General features: G+C 39.2%; 1 protein-coding gene across 2 annotated transcripts in view; it reads left to right on the top strand.

Moving 5' to 3' along the window:
• The window catches only part of LOC128696723 (uncharacterized), a 101,866-nt gene that overhangs the window by 25,831 nt on the left and 55,821 nt on the right, over nucleotides 1-20,214 (top strand). Inside the window, exon 2 of one of the 2 annotated variants that reach the window (XM_070094606.1) lies at nucleotides 6,330-6,539. The exons of the other annotated variant lie outside the window; for it this stretch is intronic. Within the exon in view, the coding sequence (XP_069950707.1) occupies nucleotides 6,330-6,539 (210 nt within the window). The remainder of the gene's footprint in view (nucleotides 1-6,329; nucleotides 6,540-20,214) is intronic. 2 annotated transcript variants of the gene reach the window in all.

The following is a 20,214-nucleotide window of genomic DNA, read 5'->3' as shown; positions in this document are numbered from 1 at the left end:
ATATATATATATATATATATATATATATATATATATATATATATATATATATATATATATATATTATACATATATATATATATATATATATATATATATATATATATATATATATATATATATATATATATACATATATATATATATGCAAAACAACCACTCTGAAAGAATAGAGAAATTCCAAGCGCTTTCGTGACTACTCACATTATCAAGGAACTATAAAAGTGAAGCATCCAAGGAAGCTATATAAGGGGTCCGGCCAGCACCTCACTATCAGATCCCACAACGGTTAAACACGTGACGCGCGGTGAGCCAACTTGGATAGGTCCTTTGCACAACTCACCCCCAAGCTATTCTACCCAAGAAAATTTAAAAATTATTTGTCCAATGTATTATTAAATTCTTCCCAAATTCTATTAATTATAAATGGATCTAATTTATATAAACCAAAGGAAATATTCATATTATTGTCAAAACTGCTTTTTATGAAACAAGATTCAATTATATTCCTGTCGACCATGGACTTGCTTGATACTACTTTCTCAACTTTCTGAAAATCAATACCAAGAAAAAATGAATAATCTCTTAGATGATACTGAAACCTATTCTAAACTTAGGAAAAATCTCCTAGAAACTGTTAACAGCAATTTCAATAAAACAATAAAACTTCTACTGAAAGGCAAAGATGAATTAGTCAAACAATTTACTTCCACTAATCCATCTTTACCTTACATGTATAGACTAATAAAAACACACAAACCAGGGAATCCAGTCAGACCAATTATTAGCTCCATAGGTTCAGTTTCATATAAATTATCCAAATGGCTTGTTGATATTTTGAGCCCTATTGTTGGCAAAATTTCTAACTTTAATGTTAAAAACAACATAGACTTGGTTGATAAATTAAGCTCCTTGACTGACTTAAATGATTTTAACATGGTTAGTTTTGATGTTACTTCCTTATTTACGAAAGTTCCTGTTGATGATTTATTAAGTTTCTTATCTGAAGAACTCGTTAACTATGATTTACCATTGCCAGTTCCTACTATCATTAAACTTATTAAACTTTGCATTGTTGATGCAAAATTTGTATTTAATGATAAGTTTTACACTCAGAAGTTTGGTATGGCAATGGGAAATCCTCTTTCACCTGTTCTTAGTAACCTATACATGGAATTTTTTGAAACAAGGTTGCTTAACACAATCCTCCCTAATAGAGCTAAATGGTTCAGATATGTTGATGATATTTTGTGTCTTATGCCCAAAAATGTAGATATACACCATTTTCTTGGAAAATTAAATAGCTTAGCCCATTCTATAAACTTTACTGTTGAGTTTGAAGAAAATAACTCATTGCCTTTTCTAGATGTTTTAATTATTAAGGGTAATAATGAATTCAAATTTAAAATTTACAGAAAACCTACAAATAACTGTTCCTATGTCCACTATTATTCCTTGCATCAAGATAGAGTCAAACTGTCTGTTTTCTCATCAATGTTTTTGAGAGCTTTACGAATTTGTAGTCCTGAGTTCATAGATGAGGAAATATCCAAAATTTATGAAATAGGTAATGATTTAAAATACCCAAGAAATGTAATTGAGAAATCTTTTAAAGTTGCTAGAAACACTTTTTATAATCCAAAAAGGGGCAACCAGCCTTATTCAACTAAAAATATGTTGGTTCTCCCTTACCATGAAAACTTGGTTGATATGCCTTCTCTTCTTAAGACTTTTAATATTAAAGTTGTATTCAAAAATCTTGATACAGTAAAAAAACTTTTGATAAAGAATTCCCCCCAAAATGCTGATGGATGTGTCTATAAGATTCCTTGTAAAATTTGTGATAAAGTTTATTACGGTCAAACTGGTAAAAATCTCGAACTAAGATTAAAACAACATAAATATAGCATTAGAACTGGACAAGATTCCAATGCTCTATTTATTCATGTAAGAGATTTTAACCATCCAATTGATTTTCAAAAAGTTGAGAAAGTAGTATCAAGCAAGTCCATGGTCGACAGGAATATAATTGAATCTTGTTTCATAAAAAGCAGTTTTGACAATAATATGAATATTTCCTTTGGTTTATATAAATTAGATCCATTTATAATTAATAGAATTTGGGAAGAATTTAATAATACACTGGACAAATAATTTTTAAATTTTCTTGGGTAGAATAGCTTGGGGGTGAGTTGTGCAAAGGACCTATCCAAGTTGGCTCACCGCGCGTCACGTGTTTAACCGTTGTGGGATCTGATAGTGAGGTGCTGGCCGGACCCCTTATATAGCTTCCTTGGATGCTTCACTTTCATAGTTCCTTGATAATGTGAGTAGTCACGAAAGCGCTTGGAATTTCTCTATTCTTTCAGAGTGGTTGTTTTGCATATTTTGAAATCACCTGTTCACTGTGATCTTATTGCATATATATATATATATATATATATATATATATATATATATATATATATATATATATATATATATATATATATATATATATATATATGTATATACACACACACACACACCTACCATCCGACTTACGACCAAGCTTGGTTTCGACCAACCGGTCATAAGTCAAAATGGACGTAAGTCGAACCTTTGAAAACTGCCAACATACTGGGTAGGGCATAATGTCAAACTTTTCCTATATAAACTACCTACATAATTCTGTAATGTAATGTACAATCATTATTTCATTCTTTTTACCATAATTTACTTCTATTGTTATATTTTTATTATTTATTTACTGTATATAATGTATACATGGTAGTGAACTGTATTGTAAATTTTACATCGCATACAGTATCATATGTTACTGTTATCTTTATGTATTGTCGACATAGTGGAATGGGAGAATACCACTAGTAGTGTCATCCTGCCAGAATGTTGTGTAACCTATACCCTAAGTAAAGAGAAATAACTCTGGAACATGTGTAATACATAGCTGGCTTGCTGGCCAGGTGGGTGATTGGCTGACTGAATGTGCTGTGTCTCTCTGTCTGTCTGTCTGTCTCTCTCTCTCTCTGTATCTCTCTCTCTATCTATCTCTATCTCTCTGTATCTCTTTCTCTCTCTGTATCTCTATCTCTCTCTCTCAGGTACATTTAAGTAAAGTTATCATACATAGTATAAATTACCTAGGATAACCCAAATAATCCAGACAAAGTGCTATACAGTGGATCTGTGCTCCAGTGCCCTAAATTAATAATAATAATAATAATAATAATTATTATTATAATTACAATAATACATATGTACTAATATTAATATTATTATTATTAAACTATAATATAATAATCGTGTCCACTCATTACTTACCTTGAAATATCTGTAGTCTTAATGTAGAGTGAGAGGTGAGTAAACAAGATTAAATGAATAAATGAATGAGTGTGTAGAAGGTTGGCGAGTTATGTAAACAAACTTTGTTGTTGTTGTTGCCAGCCCGGACAAGAATGGTTCCTGTTCTCTCTGTCAAGCCCACCAGAAAAACATCTCATATTTGTTAATTTATATGTTTATATGTTATGTAGCATGTTTATTATATAATTTTGAAAAAAATCATAGATGGATTAAGCAAACTATATCAACGTTTTATACACATTTAATGCACCTCAGTGATTATTATTGTGTTATTATCATTATTAATATGGCATCTTCAAGACCAATTACACTCTTAATGAGTGGCTCTGAGACAGACAAGCAGACAGAAAGACAGACAGACAGACAGACAGACAGACACAGGTAGACAGACACTCAGGTAGACAGACACAGGTAGACAGACAGACAGACACACAGGTAGACAGAGATACACACAGGTAGACATAAAGACAGACACACAAGTAGACAGACGCACAGGTAGACAGAAAGACACACACGGGTAGACATAAAGATAGACACACAGGTAGACAGAAAGACAGACACACAGGTAGACATAGACACAGGTAGACAGATAAACCGACACACAGAGATACACAGATATACAGGCAGACAGATACAGACAGGTTTATGTGCAACAGTGAAAACAAATAGAGAGTTCGAGAGTAAGAGTCTTTCTTGCCACAATCTCCAGTGCAAGATTCAGACTTCATCTTAGGGGCCTTGGTGAAATTTACTGTCCAGTTAGTACAGTCAATACAGTATGATGCTGCTGATAGGACAGGGTTACTGAAACTGATGCTGCCTGCATGATGCATTGCCACATTCCCAAATTCCTTCTATCTTGCTCCAACTGAGCCCACAGAAATCACCGAGATTATAAAGTCACTTAAAAATAACTCAGGGAATCTGTCTCATGTCCCACCATTATTGTACAAGAGCGGCCCATGTCCTCTCGCATGCTATCTCATTACTTTTTAACAAGTCACTAGAAACTAGCACCTTCCCGAAACTACTCAAGACGGCAAGGCTTACACCAATACATAAAGGTGGTGACCCTACAGATTTAAACAACTATAGGCCAATATCAAACTTGCCATTGCTATCCAAAATCTTTGAGAAACTCGTGCACAGGAGACTATATTCATTTATAACAGTACAAAACATACTCAACCCCTGCCAATTTGGATTCAGGAAAAATAAAAGCACTAACGATGCATTCATAAAAATGCTAGATCTGCTTTACACAGCATTGGAAAATAAGGAATATCCACTAAGAATTTTTATTGACCTAAGAAAAGCTTTTGACACAGTAGACCACGGCAACCTACTCCACAGACTTGACCATTATGGTATAAGAGGCCATGCGCTTGCATATTTCAAATCTTACCTTACTAATAGGTATCAGTATGTCACCATTAAAGACACAGCATCAGCAACACAGCCACTTGATACTGGAGCTCCGCAGGGAAGTGTCCTTGGTCCCCTGCTCTTCCTCATGTACATCAATGATCTTCCAAATGTATCTCAACACCTGAACCCCATTCTCTTTGCTGATGACACGACTTATGTCATCTCTCACCCTAATCTTGCCATCCTCAACACCATTGTTAATGAGGAGCTGATCAAAATATCGACTTGGATGACAGCCAATAAACTTGCGCTTAACACTGACAAAACGTACTACATTATGTTTGGTAGCAGAGCAGGAGATGCGCAAATTAACATTAAGATCGACAACACTCTAATTGCCAGGCATAATGAGGGCAAATTCCTAGGCCTATACCTCGACAACAACCTGAACTTCAGCACCCATATCCAACACATAACCAAAAAAGTATCCAAAACGGTTGGGATCCTCTCCAAGATACGATACTACGTGCCGCAAACTGCCCTTCTCACACTATACCATTCACTTATATATCCATACCTCACCTATGCTATCTGTGCTTGGGGTTCAACTGCAGCAACACACCTAAAGCCAATAATAACCCAACAAAAAGCCGCAGTAAGAATAATCACTAAATCCCATCCCTGGCAACACCCCCCCCCCCCCCCCACTCTTCATAGATCTAAACTTACTCCCTGTTCAGTACATCCACACTTACTACTGTGCAGTCTACATCTACAGGACCTTAAATTCCAATATTAACCTTGACCTAAAATGCTTTCTTGATAGTTGAGACAGAGCCCACAGGCACAACACCAGACACAAACATCTCTATGACATTCCCCGTGTCCGACTAAACCTTTACAAAAATTCAATGTATGTCAAAGGCCCTAAAATCTGGAACACCCTACCTGAAAATTCTAAACTGCAGACACATTCCTCACCTTCAAAACTATCATCAGAAAACATCTTATCTCCCTGATACACCCTGTCAACTAATTACACGAATACCACCTGGTAGTTAACACTTACACTCACTCACCCATTTGACCATAAACAGAAATATCAATCTCAATCTCAAAATAATGAATCTTAACTAGTCATAAGTTGGCCTGTGATACTCCAATACTGAAACTATGTATAGTGCCAAAACAAAAGCATTCACATTGCTAAACTCACAAACTAGTATTTAGTCACTTAGCCATAATACCAACTTACCTCATAATTTTGTAATATTTTAAACTTAAGATTTAATTTAAGTCTGCCCGAAATGCCTAGCCATGCTAGGTGTTCTAGTGGTACACTCTGTAATTATTATTTTACTACATGTAAACCACACAATAACCAAATTCTGTAAACTCAGCATTGTAATCCTTATAGAGAATAAACTTTGAATTTGAATTTGAAATATTGTACATACAGTGGTGTGCATCAGCCGGCCCAGCTCAGCTGCCAGATGCACGGTCGTAAGTCGAGTGGATGTATGTCGAGCAGGTCATAAGTCAGATGGTAGGTGTGTATATATATATATATATATTTAATGATAATAATAATGTTACAGAGAGAGACGCAGAGTAGAGGAGATGTCACACCAGTCGCTGGAAGAGGACTACTCCGACCGATGTGACTGTGATGACTCGGACAACAACTCAAAGGTTTCTGAAGGACCAGCACACAAGATGGATTCGGTATCAGTGACTGGAAGACCTCCAGTCAAGATGGACTCAGCATCAGCGGCTTGGACAAGAGTCCCGGCTGGCGGAACGGATGGGTGAGTGGGACCGGAAGATCGCCAGTCCTGGAGGAACCTCCTTCATGCTCACTGGAGAGCGATAGAAGCTTTTGATTCAGGGTGATGGAAGAAGCTCTTGATCCCAGTCATTGAGTCTGATTTCTCCTTGAATAGGGGCCAGGTTATACCTCATTGCCTCATCTGATTGCCCCTTCGCCTTTCGACGCTGGTAACTCGGTAAGTCAAGCTCCGACCGGCTTCAAACTTGCCATGCCGGTGTGATAATTTTGGTCACTCCCAGATAAAAAAGAAAAACTAAGATGGAATATGAACGTAAACAAGAGAGTTGGCAAAAATGAGAATGTGTATTTTTTATGGTATTTTAAAGTAGAGTTGGACTGAGCCTCAGAGCGCCCCCTAGTGATGGGTTATAATTATGGTCGAGTTTTGGTCTGCAAGTGTTAAAAATTCATTTAAGATGAAATGAAGAACCCAGAGTCACATTACTGTGCATAATTAAAAATTCATTCAAGGGAAGCTGAATGTACACATGGAGAAAATAATTACATTACTGCAGACGTGTCACTTAACCTTTTATCTGTGAGAGCTCTGGAAAAAAATTCCTATGTATGTGTGGGGCAAGATTTTGAAAGACAAAAAAAAAAAAATGTTCTTACTGTTCGTTGGACTTCATTTTTTCTGCATCAAATGGCATTGCTGTATGACCCTTGTGGGTTTATGGCTTAGTTATGATTATAATGTGAATCAAATGAGACTAAGATGAGTGAAATCTGATAGAAACTGGTAATTTTATGGGACTTAAGAATTCATAATGACGAATTGCGCAGAAGCTATGGAATGGGTGGGAGTTTGAAGCCATGGCAGGCAAAATGGCTCCAGGCCCAGTGGGTTACACATTGGCCTGGAGTTTTATTACTAGCTTGCCATGGGTTCAGACCCACACCCATTCCCTGGTTTGATTTTATGGTGTGCTGAAGTTGGTGAAAAATTTTCCGCTAGTCGGCAACAGCTGCGTAAAAGTGATGTTTTATGTTTTACAATTTACCGGCGCCAAGAGGGGATTGTTTTTCCATTTCTTTTAATTTGTTTTTAATGTTTAACACTATAAACACAGTTTCTTAAGATATTACATGTATTTCAAGGTGTTTTAGCTCCTCAAAAATTGCTTCACTTGGAATATACGATATACAGTAGGATCTCCATATCCACTGATCCAGTATCTGCTGATTCAGTTATATGCAGTTTACCTCAGCCCAAAAATATTAAGGAGGTTGCAATTTGTGGTTTCCTTTTTTTCATATATCTTCCAATTTTATTAATTTTTTATTCTTTGAATAAGAGTGCATAAAACATGGTCATATAAATAAAAAAAAAGGTACAATGCCGTGACTTTGTAAATGGTCCAAGTCCGACCGAAACGTCGTCGTTAGCTCCTCTCTTCTATGTGCGGGTTATTTGTGTATGGTCATATAAAGTTTCACTAAGATTTGGCAGAAAACATCACTTACTGGCACTGCCCAAAGTCTTCTTCTCAGCTGCAGCAGCAGTAGTAGTAGTGGTAGAAGTGGGAGGTGGTGGCAGTTGGTGGAAAGTGGTGGTGGCAGTAGATGGCAGTGGTGGTGGCATTGGGTGGTAATGGTGGTTGGTAGTGGCAGTGGTGGTCTGGGTGGTGGTGGTTGTGGGGGGAGGTGGTGGTGGTCTGGGTGGTGATGGTGGTGGGTCATGGTAGTGGGTGGTGATGGTGGTGGGTGGTGATGGTGGTGGGTGGTGATGGTGGTGGGAGGTGGTGGTGGTGGTGGTTTGGGTGGTAGTGGTGGTGGGAGATGATGGTAGGGAGTGGTGACGGTGGGAGATGGTGATGGAGGTGGTGGCAGTGGTGCGTGGTGGTGATGGTGGGTGGTGATGGTGATAATGGTGGTGGGTCATGGTGGTGGTGGAGCATGTTTTTGATTTTAATACATCCTCTCCTCATTTAACCCTTTCAGGGTTTCGGCCGTACTAGTACGGCTTACGAGCCAGGGTTTTTGACGTACAGTGGACCCCCGGTTAACGATTTTAATCCGTGCAAGAGGGCTCATCGTTATGCGAAATAATCGTTATGCGAATGAATTTTCCCCATAAGAAATAATGGAAATAAAATTAATCCGTGCAAGACGCCCAAAAGTATGAAAAAAATTTTTTTTTACCACATGAAATGTTAATTTTAATACACACAAACTGAAAAAGGCATGCACAATTACATGACGCTGACTTTTATTGAAGATCTGGTGATGATTGATGGGATGGGAGGAGGGGAGAGCATTATCTTCTTACTGTTTAGAAGGGGAATCCCCTTCCATTAGGACTTGAGGTAGCAAGTCCTTTTCTGGGGTTACTTCCCTTCTTCTTTTAATGCCACTAGGACCAGCTTGAGAGTCACTGGACCTCTGTCGCACAACAAATCTGTCCATAGAGCTCTGTACCTCCCGTTCCTTCAAGACTTTCCTAAAATGGGCCATAACATTGTCATTGAAATAGTCACAAGCACGGCTTGCAACAGCTGTGTCAGGGTGATTTTCATCTATAAAGGTTTGCAGTTCAACCCACTCTGCACACATTTCCTTAATCTTTGAAGTAGGCACAATGGATTCCACAACTGGCATAGGCTTCTCAGGGTTAGCCCCAAACCCTTCAAAATCTTTCTTAATTTCCATACTAATTCTCACCCTTTTTACCACAGGGTTGGCACTAGAAGCTTTCTTGGGGCCCATGGTCACTTATTTTCCAGAAACAGCACCGAAAACACTGTAATAATACGAAATATTCCGAGTGTATGCTTGGATGTTACCGCGGAGGCTGGCTGGTAAACAATGGGACGGCCGGCACATGTGAGGGCACATTGGACGCGTCTCGGACGAAAATCGGTAAGCGGGTTTTTAATCGGTATGCGCGGCAAAAATTTTGCGATAAAAGTAATCGTTATGCGGAAAAATCGCTATGTGATGCCATCGTTATGCGGGGGTCCACTGTACTAGTACGCCTAAATTCTAACGCCCTCAAATCTAGTGAGAGAAAGCTGGTAGGCCTACATATGAAAGAATGGGTCTATGTGGCCAGTGTGCACGGTATAAAAAAAATCCTGCAGCACATAGTGCGTAATGTGAAAAAAAAAACTTTGACCATGTTTTTAGATTAAAACAGCGACTTTGCACTATATTTTCGTATGGTATTTATTGTTGTATTCTAGTTTTCCTGGTTTCATTTTATAGAATGGAAGACATATTACAGAAATTGAGATGACTTTGACTGGTTTTACAAAGAGAAGTACCTTGAAATTGAGCTCAAAGTAGCAGAAATGTTTGATGTTTACCAAAGTTCAAAAGTAAACAAATCATGCTATGCGTTCAATACACATCAACTGGTGAGTCTAATATTCTTTCACAAATGCGCTGATATTATTTATACCATTTCTACACTAATGCAGTAGTCTGCATAACAGTAAATCTTCTATTTTTTGTTAGAATAAAAATTCAAGGTGGAAAGCAAAAGAATGTAAGAGGGGCATGGGGACGTGACTAATGAACAGAGGAAATGTTATTTTAGTGCCAGGAATCACTATCGAGAGCGGTATAATCTGTTTCTACCACCAAATGAACAGTAAGAGACAATGCAGCTACCGGTGAGGAATTGTTAAGGGGCTTATTTAACTTGCAAGGAAGAGGAGCTGGAAAACTTAGGTCCACGGGTGGTGACGAAAGATCCGCCTCCGAAGGAAGAACAGCACCTTTAACGTTACCCACTATTATAGAACAAGTAATTGGGGCTAGTACTGCATTAGTCCAACCTGTGAACCATTTAGTTTTCAAGTAACAATGTATTGTAGGGAAAGTATTTTCACGACCCAAGTAGTCTGAAAGAATAGAGGACACACGAAAGGTTTTAAAGTAAGGGAACAGTTTGTCCAAAATTATGATGCACATACATCCAGTGTCACGTAATATGTCTGAGACTTTTATACCATTAACTGTTCTTGAACAGAAAGGTGCCTGGTCATTACCATCAACAAAACATCTGCCAACTTTATCTATATTCTTAGAAGGACAATCTGGACGTTTATGTCTGATACCACCACACCGGTGACATGTTGGTATAATAGCTGGCAACTTTTTTTCTATTGTAGGCTTCTTAACCTTTGGTTCAGGTGAACCATTGCCCATAGGGTTCGATCCCTTTAGGTCTTTATAGGAATTGTGAGCCTCAGCATACAAGTCAGCAGCCTCAGCAACTTCCTCAGCTTTAATCAGGTTACTTTCTCTAATGAATGTTCGTATCTGGTGGGGAAGAGCTGTCAAGAACTGGTCAGCAACCATGAAGTCTCTGAGAGATTCATAACTGATCAATTCCTGAGCTCTCTATCCAAAAGTCGAACAAACTAGTGTTACCTGTAACTTCTGAAAGTTTTGGCCATGTTGTAAGATGGCATACCTAAAATCTTTCCTATAAGAATTTGTGGTTTTTTTGGTATGCTTTAAGGATTGCCTTCTTAAGTAGGTTATAATTACATATGATATCATGCGACAAAGTTGCATAGATATTCAAAGCTGTACCAGAAAATAACATACCTAACCTAGTAGCCCAGGTGTCAGCTGGCCATTCACAGAGGGTAGCGGTATTTTCAAACCTAATTTTGTATGAAGTTATGTCTTCACCCTCTGTGAAGGGAGGTAAATTAGGTGTTGCACTATGTGGACTAGCTGTATGATGTTCAATTACTCCTTCCTCTAATTGTTGCTGTGTAAAAGTTAACTTTTTATTTTCTAATTCAAGGCGTGCTTTCTCTATCTCGCTATCTTTCTGCCTCTCTCGCAAGTCATTCTCTCTAGCTTTTTCCTCAACTTCTCTATCTTTTGCTCTTTCCTCAAGTTCTCTTAATTTAACTTGTTCCTCTCGTATTTTAGCTGTCTCCTCACGATCAAGTCTATCACGCTCCTTTTTGTCTTCTCTCTCTCTTTCTTGATTTTCTCTTTCAATTCGATCTCTCTCCTTTTTCTCCTCTCTCTCGATTCTCATTCCTTTTTCTCCTCTCTTTTGATTCTCTCTCTCTCCTTTTTCTCCTTACTTTCTCTTTCTAACTTTCTTGGTTCTCTCTTTCTCTTTCTAACTGTCTTTCTTCACTCTCAATCCTTTCCTTTTCAATTCTTTCCTGGATCTTAGCACTAATGAAAGCATCTAAATTTTTCCCCGTTATTCCTAACTTACCAAGGCTGGCTCCTCCTCAGGAAAATGAATAGAAAAAGAATAACAGTTAAATATAAACACTTTATTATTTAGAAATGAAAATATAAAACAATTAAATATGAATTTTTATCCTACTTGAAAGAGAAATGAAAAATTAAATATAAAAATAATATCTGAATTCAACGCTAATATGTACAGTTAGACTAGGGTGTGTGATTAATGTTGTTGACACTGCGTATTGTATAAATTGTAGCCGTTGCTAATGGGGGAGGGTCACAGATGTTGAGTGACAACCCAACGACTAGTTCTTCACAGAGTCTCTAGCCTTGAATAGTCTGCCAAGTTGGTAGGAACGCAGGTCTTTCACCACTGCAAAGATGAGAGGGAGTTACCTAGGGTTGACTACACTTAGGTATTCAGATAAAATGGTGACGTCCCAGAACTTGGGTAAAGTTCGTCTCCTTCAACACTGTTTCTTTGGTTGCCAATGACCCGAGCTGACATTCCAAGCTAGAAAGAGACAAAGGTTACTCACTGTGTGAGAAATCACTCCCCATGATAAGTAAAGTATTTAAAAAAACATGGTGATTATCTAAAAGCACATGGAAATCAAGGCAGAATGAACTACATCTTAAAATTGGTTAAAAGTGAAGCTTTTAACTCCTTCAGGGTCCAAGGCCAAAATCTGAAGTGGTGCTCCAGTGTCCAAGAAATTTTGAAAAAAAAAAAATTATTTTTTCTTACAGAATTAAAGAGTATATTTTTGTGAAGGTAATAAGACAAAAAAAAAAAAGTTTTTTTCTGATCAGTACTTACCGAGATACAGCGGTGGGAAGTTGACCCAAAATGACCGGGTGGCGGCAACATAAGTGACTTCCGCAAAATCCCATTTTTTTATTTTATGTTTTTTTATACTTCTTTTCTTTTCTATTTTTTTTCTTTTTCTAATAACATTCGTGGCCTGTGAGACCAATATAATGTATATTGTATAAGTGTACACTCATTGTATTCAACACAATACCTGCACTAATTTGTTTATCATTATATTGCTTACAAAACTTGTTTACAAGTTTATTGTAAACAAAATGATGAAAATATTAGTGCGGTTATTGTGTTGAATACAACGGTACCATATGGTACAATATGGTACAATGGCACATGATACAATGGTGCCATGATACAATGGTACCACATGGTAGAATGACACCATTTGGTACAATGGTACCATATAGTACCATATGGTACAATGGTGTCATAGGGTGCAATGGTACCTTAGGGTGCAATGGTACCATATGGTACAATAGCATCATATGATACAATGGTACCATATGGTACAATATGGCACAATGGTACATGATACAATGGTACATGATACAATGGTACCATATGATACAATGGTACCACATGGTAGAATGGCACCATTTGGTACAATGGTACCATATGATACAATGATACCATATGGTGCAATGGTACCTTATGGTACCATATGGTACCATATGATGCAATGGTACCATATGGTACATTGTACCATACAGTACAATGATACCATATGGCTCATTGTACCATATGGTACTGTTGTATTCAACACTAATATTTTCATTATTATTTTGGTTACAATAATTATTTATAACAAAAATATACAAAAATGTTGTATATTAGTAATGTTCTATTATATATTTACAAGTGTACAGGAACTTTACGTGTTCCTTGAGGTGGATGACAAAGCACTTTGTCTCGGAAACTGCGGAGTCAGTAGCTAGCTTGTGTCGCCACTCACTCAGTCTTGGCTGGTGTCTCATGCCACCAACACCTATTGACCATATGGTACACGGTATATGTTACAGGGTACCATATGGTACATTGTACTATATGGTAAAGGGTACCATGCAGTACAGGATAACATATGGTGCAGGGTACCATATGGTACAGGGTACCATATGGTACAGATACAGGGATAACTATAGAAATAAGTCACCCTGACTTTTTTGCGTTATCCTAGGATTTTATACATATGCTACTATGTATGATAATCTATGTAATTGTATTTCTGTACACCTGAATAAACTTACTCAAGTGCATGTGGCATCATAAGTAAGTTTATTTAGTTATACACAAATAAAGTTACATAGAATATCATACTTAGTAGCATATGTTTGGAGAACCTAGGATAACCCAAAAAAGTCAGACAGATTTATTTCCATTAGGGTCCCTGTACCCTGTACCATATGGTACAATGTACTATATGGTACAGTGTACTATATGGTACAATGTACTATACGTACATTGTACCATATGGTACCATTGTACCATATACCATTGTACCATGATACCATTGTATGACATGGCACCATTGTACCATATGGTACCATTGTACCATATGGCACAATGGTACCATATGGTTCAAAACCATAGAATTCGTCTTCAGCTCCACTTCCATCAGTCTTAGAACTGTAAGTTGTGAAGAGGAGAGTCAGAATTCGCCTGGAGAGTGAGTGGGGAGTGAGAGCATCTTGCCGCCAGGCACTATCAACAAAGCTACTTTGCCGGCGTTCACACAATGCCATGTGGGCGTCCAGATTTTTTCTATGGTGTGCACACTGACCACCCAGACCCATTCTCTTAGATGTAGGCCTACCAGCCTTCTCATGCTAAATTTGAGGGCGCTAGAATTTTGGCGTAGATCTACGGTTTGGACCCTGAACGTAAAGCCGTAGATCTACAGGACAGACCCTGAAAGGGTTAACCAATACAGTGGACCCCCGGTTAACGATATTTTTTCACTCCAGAAGTATGTTCAGGTGCCAGTACTGACCGAATTTGTTCCCATAAGGAATATTGTGAAGTAGATTAGTCCATTTCAGACCCCCAAACATACACGTACAAACGCACTTACATAAATACACTTACATAATTGGTCGCATTCGGAGGTGATCGTTATGCGGGGGTCCACTGTATATCCATTAAAAACAGGATCAGAGGCTTTTACTTACAGTTGTGTTGGGAGCTGTGAGTCAAGTGATTACCATTTGGTCAGAGCCCTACACGTCACCTTTCCGGGTTGAAAAAGGGGGAGGGGATAGCGGGAGCTAGACCCTGACCCTACCTTAACAAGCAGACTGGCAATCAAACTATCGTCACCATATACTCGCTTGCTACTCCTATCTGTTGAAATTTTCCCTCACAGAGTGTGAGCAGGGTAATATTGTGTGATGGAATTTAAGGAAACCAGTTAGCCAGAATGTCGGTCCCGTAATATTACAGTTTGCAAGCCAGCGTCAGTCCTGTAATATTTCTTGATTTTTATTAACACATCGGTCATCTCCCACGAAGGCAGAAAGGCCCGAAAAAAAAACTTTCATCATCATTCACTCCATCACTGTCTTGCCAGAGGTGTGCTTACACTACAGTTATAAAACTGCAACATTAACACACCTCCTTCAGAGTGCAGGCACTCTACATCCCATCTCCAGGACTCAAGTCCGGCCTGCTGGTTTCCCTGAGTCCCTTCATGAATGTTACCTTGCTCACACTCCAACAGCACATCAAGCCCTAAAAACCATTTGTCTCCATTCGCTCCTATCTAACACATCACTCATGCTTGCTGGAAGTCCAAGCCCCTCGAACACACAAACCTTCTTTACCCCATCCCTCCAACCTTTCCTAGGCTGAACCCTACCCCACCTTCCCTCCACTACAGATTTATGCACTCTTGAAGTCATTCTATTTTGTTCCACCCTCTCTACATGTCTAAATCACCTCAACAACCCCTCCCCAGCCCTTTGGATAATAGTTTTGGCAATCCCTCACTTCCTCCTCATTTCCAAACTTTGAATTCTCTGCATTACATTCACACTACACATTGCTCTCAGACATGACATCTCCACTGCCTCCAGCCGTCTCCTTGTTGCAACATTTACCACCCATGTTTCACACCCATATAAAAGTATTGGATATATGGCACAAGTAGCAGTACAGGTCAGCGTGCCTCGTTGTGCTCCGGGTTTTCTGGTGTTTTCACGGTCGCTCTTACGTGCTAGAACTTTAATTTGTGTCATCAATCCTATACGATACATCCCTCTAGCGCCTGGAACCAATCTTGGGCAGAAAACATTATATACTGAGTCAAAAATGGAGAATTAGTGTGCACTACCTAGCAGAGTTTACTGCCAGAGGGGAATCATAGTCCTGTGTCCCGTGTGAAAAAAATAATAATAATTGAACTTTTCGTGTCAGAGGAAAGAAAGTCTCCCTGATAACTTTGAGTATACATAGTGTATAGTGTATACTACAGTGGCTCCCTAGTATATTGATGATAAAGGCTAAAGTGTCATTTGAAAACAGGTGAATTTGTAGATGAAGTGATAAGCCTATAGAGGCAGGTGCCAGAAGTCGCCAGAAACTTACCACAGGTCAGCTGTTTTTAATAATCTTCCTGGCCTGCTAGTGTACTCGCATATAATCTAGTGATACCAGTGAATAGCAGAATACAGTGTTGTAGTAGCAACTAACCAGTATTATAATGGTACTTAGTGGAGTGGAGTGACTTTCATTAGTTTCTTTTTTCTTGAAATACCAGATGTATACTGTGAATTTCATATAACCTGTAGTTACCAGCGGTCGCAATATACACAACGAGAAGCAATTATTACTACAGAACAAGCGTCCTTCCTCCAAAATTTGCACCAGTCAACTATAGTGATAATATAGCATTTATTGTGGTGGAGACGGAAAAAAAAAACAGAAAAGCTAGATACAGCGATTGATAAACAAGGTTGGAGGTCGACCGTTCGTCATTGTAGGAGTTGCCAGCAGTCACCGGCTCTTCAACACGCAAGTTATACTTTTGTATCAATCAAATCACAGATTACTCGGGTAGATAATTTCCAGTAGATCCTTCATGTGTTAGCTCAAATCACCGACCAGTATGGTTTAAATAAGTGACCCACTGATCAGATCAGATCGACTCTTGACTGGTCCGAACCCTTGACTGGTCCGAACCCTGGACTGGTCCGAACCCTTGACTGGTCCGAACCCTTGACTGGTTTCAAACGGTTTCGTTGGACAATAAAGCAGACTGTAAACGGATGGGGTTGTAGGCGCCCTTATAAACACAAACATTAAATATATACCAGGAACGTGCACGGTAAGCTGTCCAATATACAAAAACAGTTAGAAACAGAAATACAAATAGCTAGAGCTTCATTTAAGGAGGTTATTAATAGAATATTCAAGAGGTTGCTAGTAGAATTGCAGTAAATCAACCATTCAAATCATTATGAAGCTGTGTGTAGTCTGTGGTCAGTCAAACAAACGGGCTTCTACATGCATAAATTGTCATTTTTGTGGAAATTGGTGTCACGCCCCTTGTGCAGATATCCAAGAACTAGCTACAAGCAGTATTAAAACAGGGAAGTGTTTTTGGGTATGCCCAAATGAGATAAATCTGTGGACTAAAATCACAAGGGTATTAAAAGAGGTCAACATCAAAGCTGCTTTCATAGAAAACCTGGAAGCTTTCTACAACAGATGGGAACATAAAAAGTCTGGGCTGAATGGTACTGCCCTTGATACTGGCCATGTAGTCAGAAACTGTAAGGCTGGAGATGATGTCCTGGTAGTCAGTAAATGTGGGGCTGATAGTGCTGTCCTGGGAGACAGTAATGGTGAAGCTGGAGGTGCTGTCCTGGGAGACAGTAATGGTGAAGCTGGAGGTGCTGTCCTGGGAGACAGTAATGGTGAAGCTGGAGATGCTGTCCTGGGAGACAGTAATGGTGAAGCTGGAGATGCTGTCCTGGGAGACAGTAATGGTGAAGCTGGAGATTTTGTCCAGGTAGTCGGGAATTATACGCAGGAAGGAATACATATAAATGACCTCATAGGGGACAGGAGCCATAGTAGGGAAACAAGTGTAGTCAAAGATAAGATAAAACCAATATTGCAAACTAGAAATACCGCAGGAAATAGCAAACAAGAGGACTCCACTAGCAATAGTGAGGATATATTACCAAAAACAACTGGTGAGAGCTCCATTGTTGGTGCTAGGGAGGATAGAAGTAAGACAGGGAAACATGCACCAACAGGGAATACAGTCACAGAAACCCAAGGCAAACGGAAACCAAGCCTGTGCACATACTATGCACTTGGTATCTGCTGGCATGGGAAATCTGGAAAAACAGATGGGACGTGCAACTATGACCACCCTAGAAAATGCCATGCCCATATGACAACAGGAAAATGCAAACTCCCTTCCTGTAAGCTTTTTCACCCTGAACTGTGTACCTCTTCAGTACAGGAAAGACTGTGCTATAACTTAAATTGCCAGGCATACCATCTAAAGGGGACAAAAAGATACAAAACATCCAGGCCATGGGAAAACCTGGGTAGCCACAGCCACTCAAGAGGGAGAGGTTTTTTAGTGCCAGGAAGGAAAAAAAACTGGCAGGAAATGGCAGAAATCGTACACCAAATCCAGTCATTCCTGGAGTGGAACCACAGTCGATGGCCTCCACTCCAAACCAACAGATACAGATACTAATGCCGGAAAAAAAATTCTTCCCCCCCCAGTACCAACAATACCACCAGTCCGATAACATTCTTCTTGGCAAATATACAGGGTCTAAAGCCAGCAACAAACAACAAAATACCTTTCATCCGTGGACTGCTTGCAGAGGCAAAGGCAATGTTCGCGGCTTTCACTGAGACCCACATAAAGGATCACTTGGACAACGAAATATGGATCCCAGGTTACAACCTATACAGATGTGACAGAGTGAACAGGCAAAAGGGGGGGGGTTGGCCTGTACATTGCAGAGTCACTTGTTTGCACAGAACTGCTAAATGCCTCAAATGATGTAGTGGAAGTTTTAGCAGTAAAGGTCGAGAACCAAAACCTAGTCATTGTGGTAGTCTACAAGCCTCCGGATGCAACATCCCAGCAATTCCAGGAACAGCTGTTAAAAATTGACCACTGTCTGGAAAATCTTCCAGCTCCTGCACCCAACATCTTGCTCCTGGGGGATTTCAACTTAAGGCACCTAAAATGGAGGAATATAGCAAATAATATTGTTGCAGTAATAACACCAGGAGGCAGCTCTGATGAAAACTCACACTCATGCGAGCTTTTAAATCTCTGCACAAAATTCAATTTAAACCAGCAAATAATAGAGCCTACTAGACTGGAGAATACACTAGACCTCATCTTCACTAACAATGATGATCTGATAAGAAATGTCACCATATCAAAAACAATATACTCAGATCACAACATAATTGAGGTTCAGTCATGTATGCGCGGAGCCCCAGACCGACATAATGAGATTAGTCACGAGGGAGCATTCACCAAATTCAACTTCAATAACAAAAACATAAAGTGGGACCAAGTAAACCAAGTCCTAACCGATATAAGCTGGGAAGATATACTAAGCAACACAGACCCCAACTTATGCCTAGAACAGATTAACTCGGTGGCACTCGATGTATGCACAAGGCTTATTCCTCTAAGAAAAAGGAGGAGTAGATGTAAAATAGAAAGAGACAGGCACTCCCTTTACAGGCGACGGAAAAGAATAACAGAGTGGCTAAAAGAGGTCAATATATCTGAAATGCGTAGGGAGACACTGGTCAGAGAAATAGCAAGCATCGAACTTAAGCTAAAAGAATCCTTTAGGAGTCAGGAATCGTGGGAAGAACTAAAAGCCATAAATGAAATTGAAAGAAACCCAAAGTATTTCTTCTCCTATGCCAAATCAAAATCGAGAACAACGTCCAGTATTGGGCCCCTACTTAAACAAGATGGGTCCTACACAGATGACAGCAAGGAAATGAGTGAGCTACTCAAGTCCCAATATGACTCAGTTTTTAGCAAGCCGCTAACCAGACTGAGAGTCGAAGATCAAAATGAATTTTTTATGAGAGAGCCACAAAATTTGATTAACACAAGCCTATCCGATGTTATCCTGACGCCAAATGACTTCGAACAGGCGATAAATGACATGCCCATGCACTCTGCCCCAGGGCCAGACTCATGGAACTCTGTGTTCATCAAGAACTGCAAGAAGCCCCTATCACGAGCCTTTTCCATCCTATGGAGAGGGAGCATGGACACGGGGGTCGTCCCACAGTTACTAAAAACAACAGACATAGCCCCACTCCACAAAGGGGGCAGTAAAGCAACAGCAAAGAACTACAGACCAATAGCACTAACATCCCATATCATAAAAATCTTTGAAAGGGTCCTAAGAAGCAAGATCACCACCCATCTAGAAACCCATCAGTTACACAACCCAGGGCAACATGGGTTTAGAACAGGTCGCTCCTGTCTGTCTCAACTATTGGATCACTACGACAAGGTCCTAAATGCACTAGAAGACAAAAAGAATGCAGATGTAATATATACAGACTTTGCAAAAGCCTTCGACAAGTGTGACCATGGCGTAATAGCGCACAAAATGCGTGCTAAAGGAATAACAGGAAAAGT

Source organism: Cherax quadricarinatus, chromosome 46 (genome assembly GCF_038502225.1).
Source record: "Cherax quadricarinatus isolate ZL_2023a chromosome 46, ASM3850222v1, whole genome shotgun sequence".
NCBI classification, from domain to species: domain Eukaryota; kingdom Metazoa; phylum Arthropoda; class Malacostraca; order Decapoda; family Parastacidae; genus Cherax; species Cherax quadricarinatus.
The sequence above is the reverse complement of the archived record's forward strand: the minus strand, read 5'-3'. Positions and strand labels throughout refer to the sequence as shown.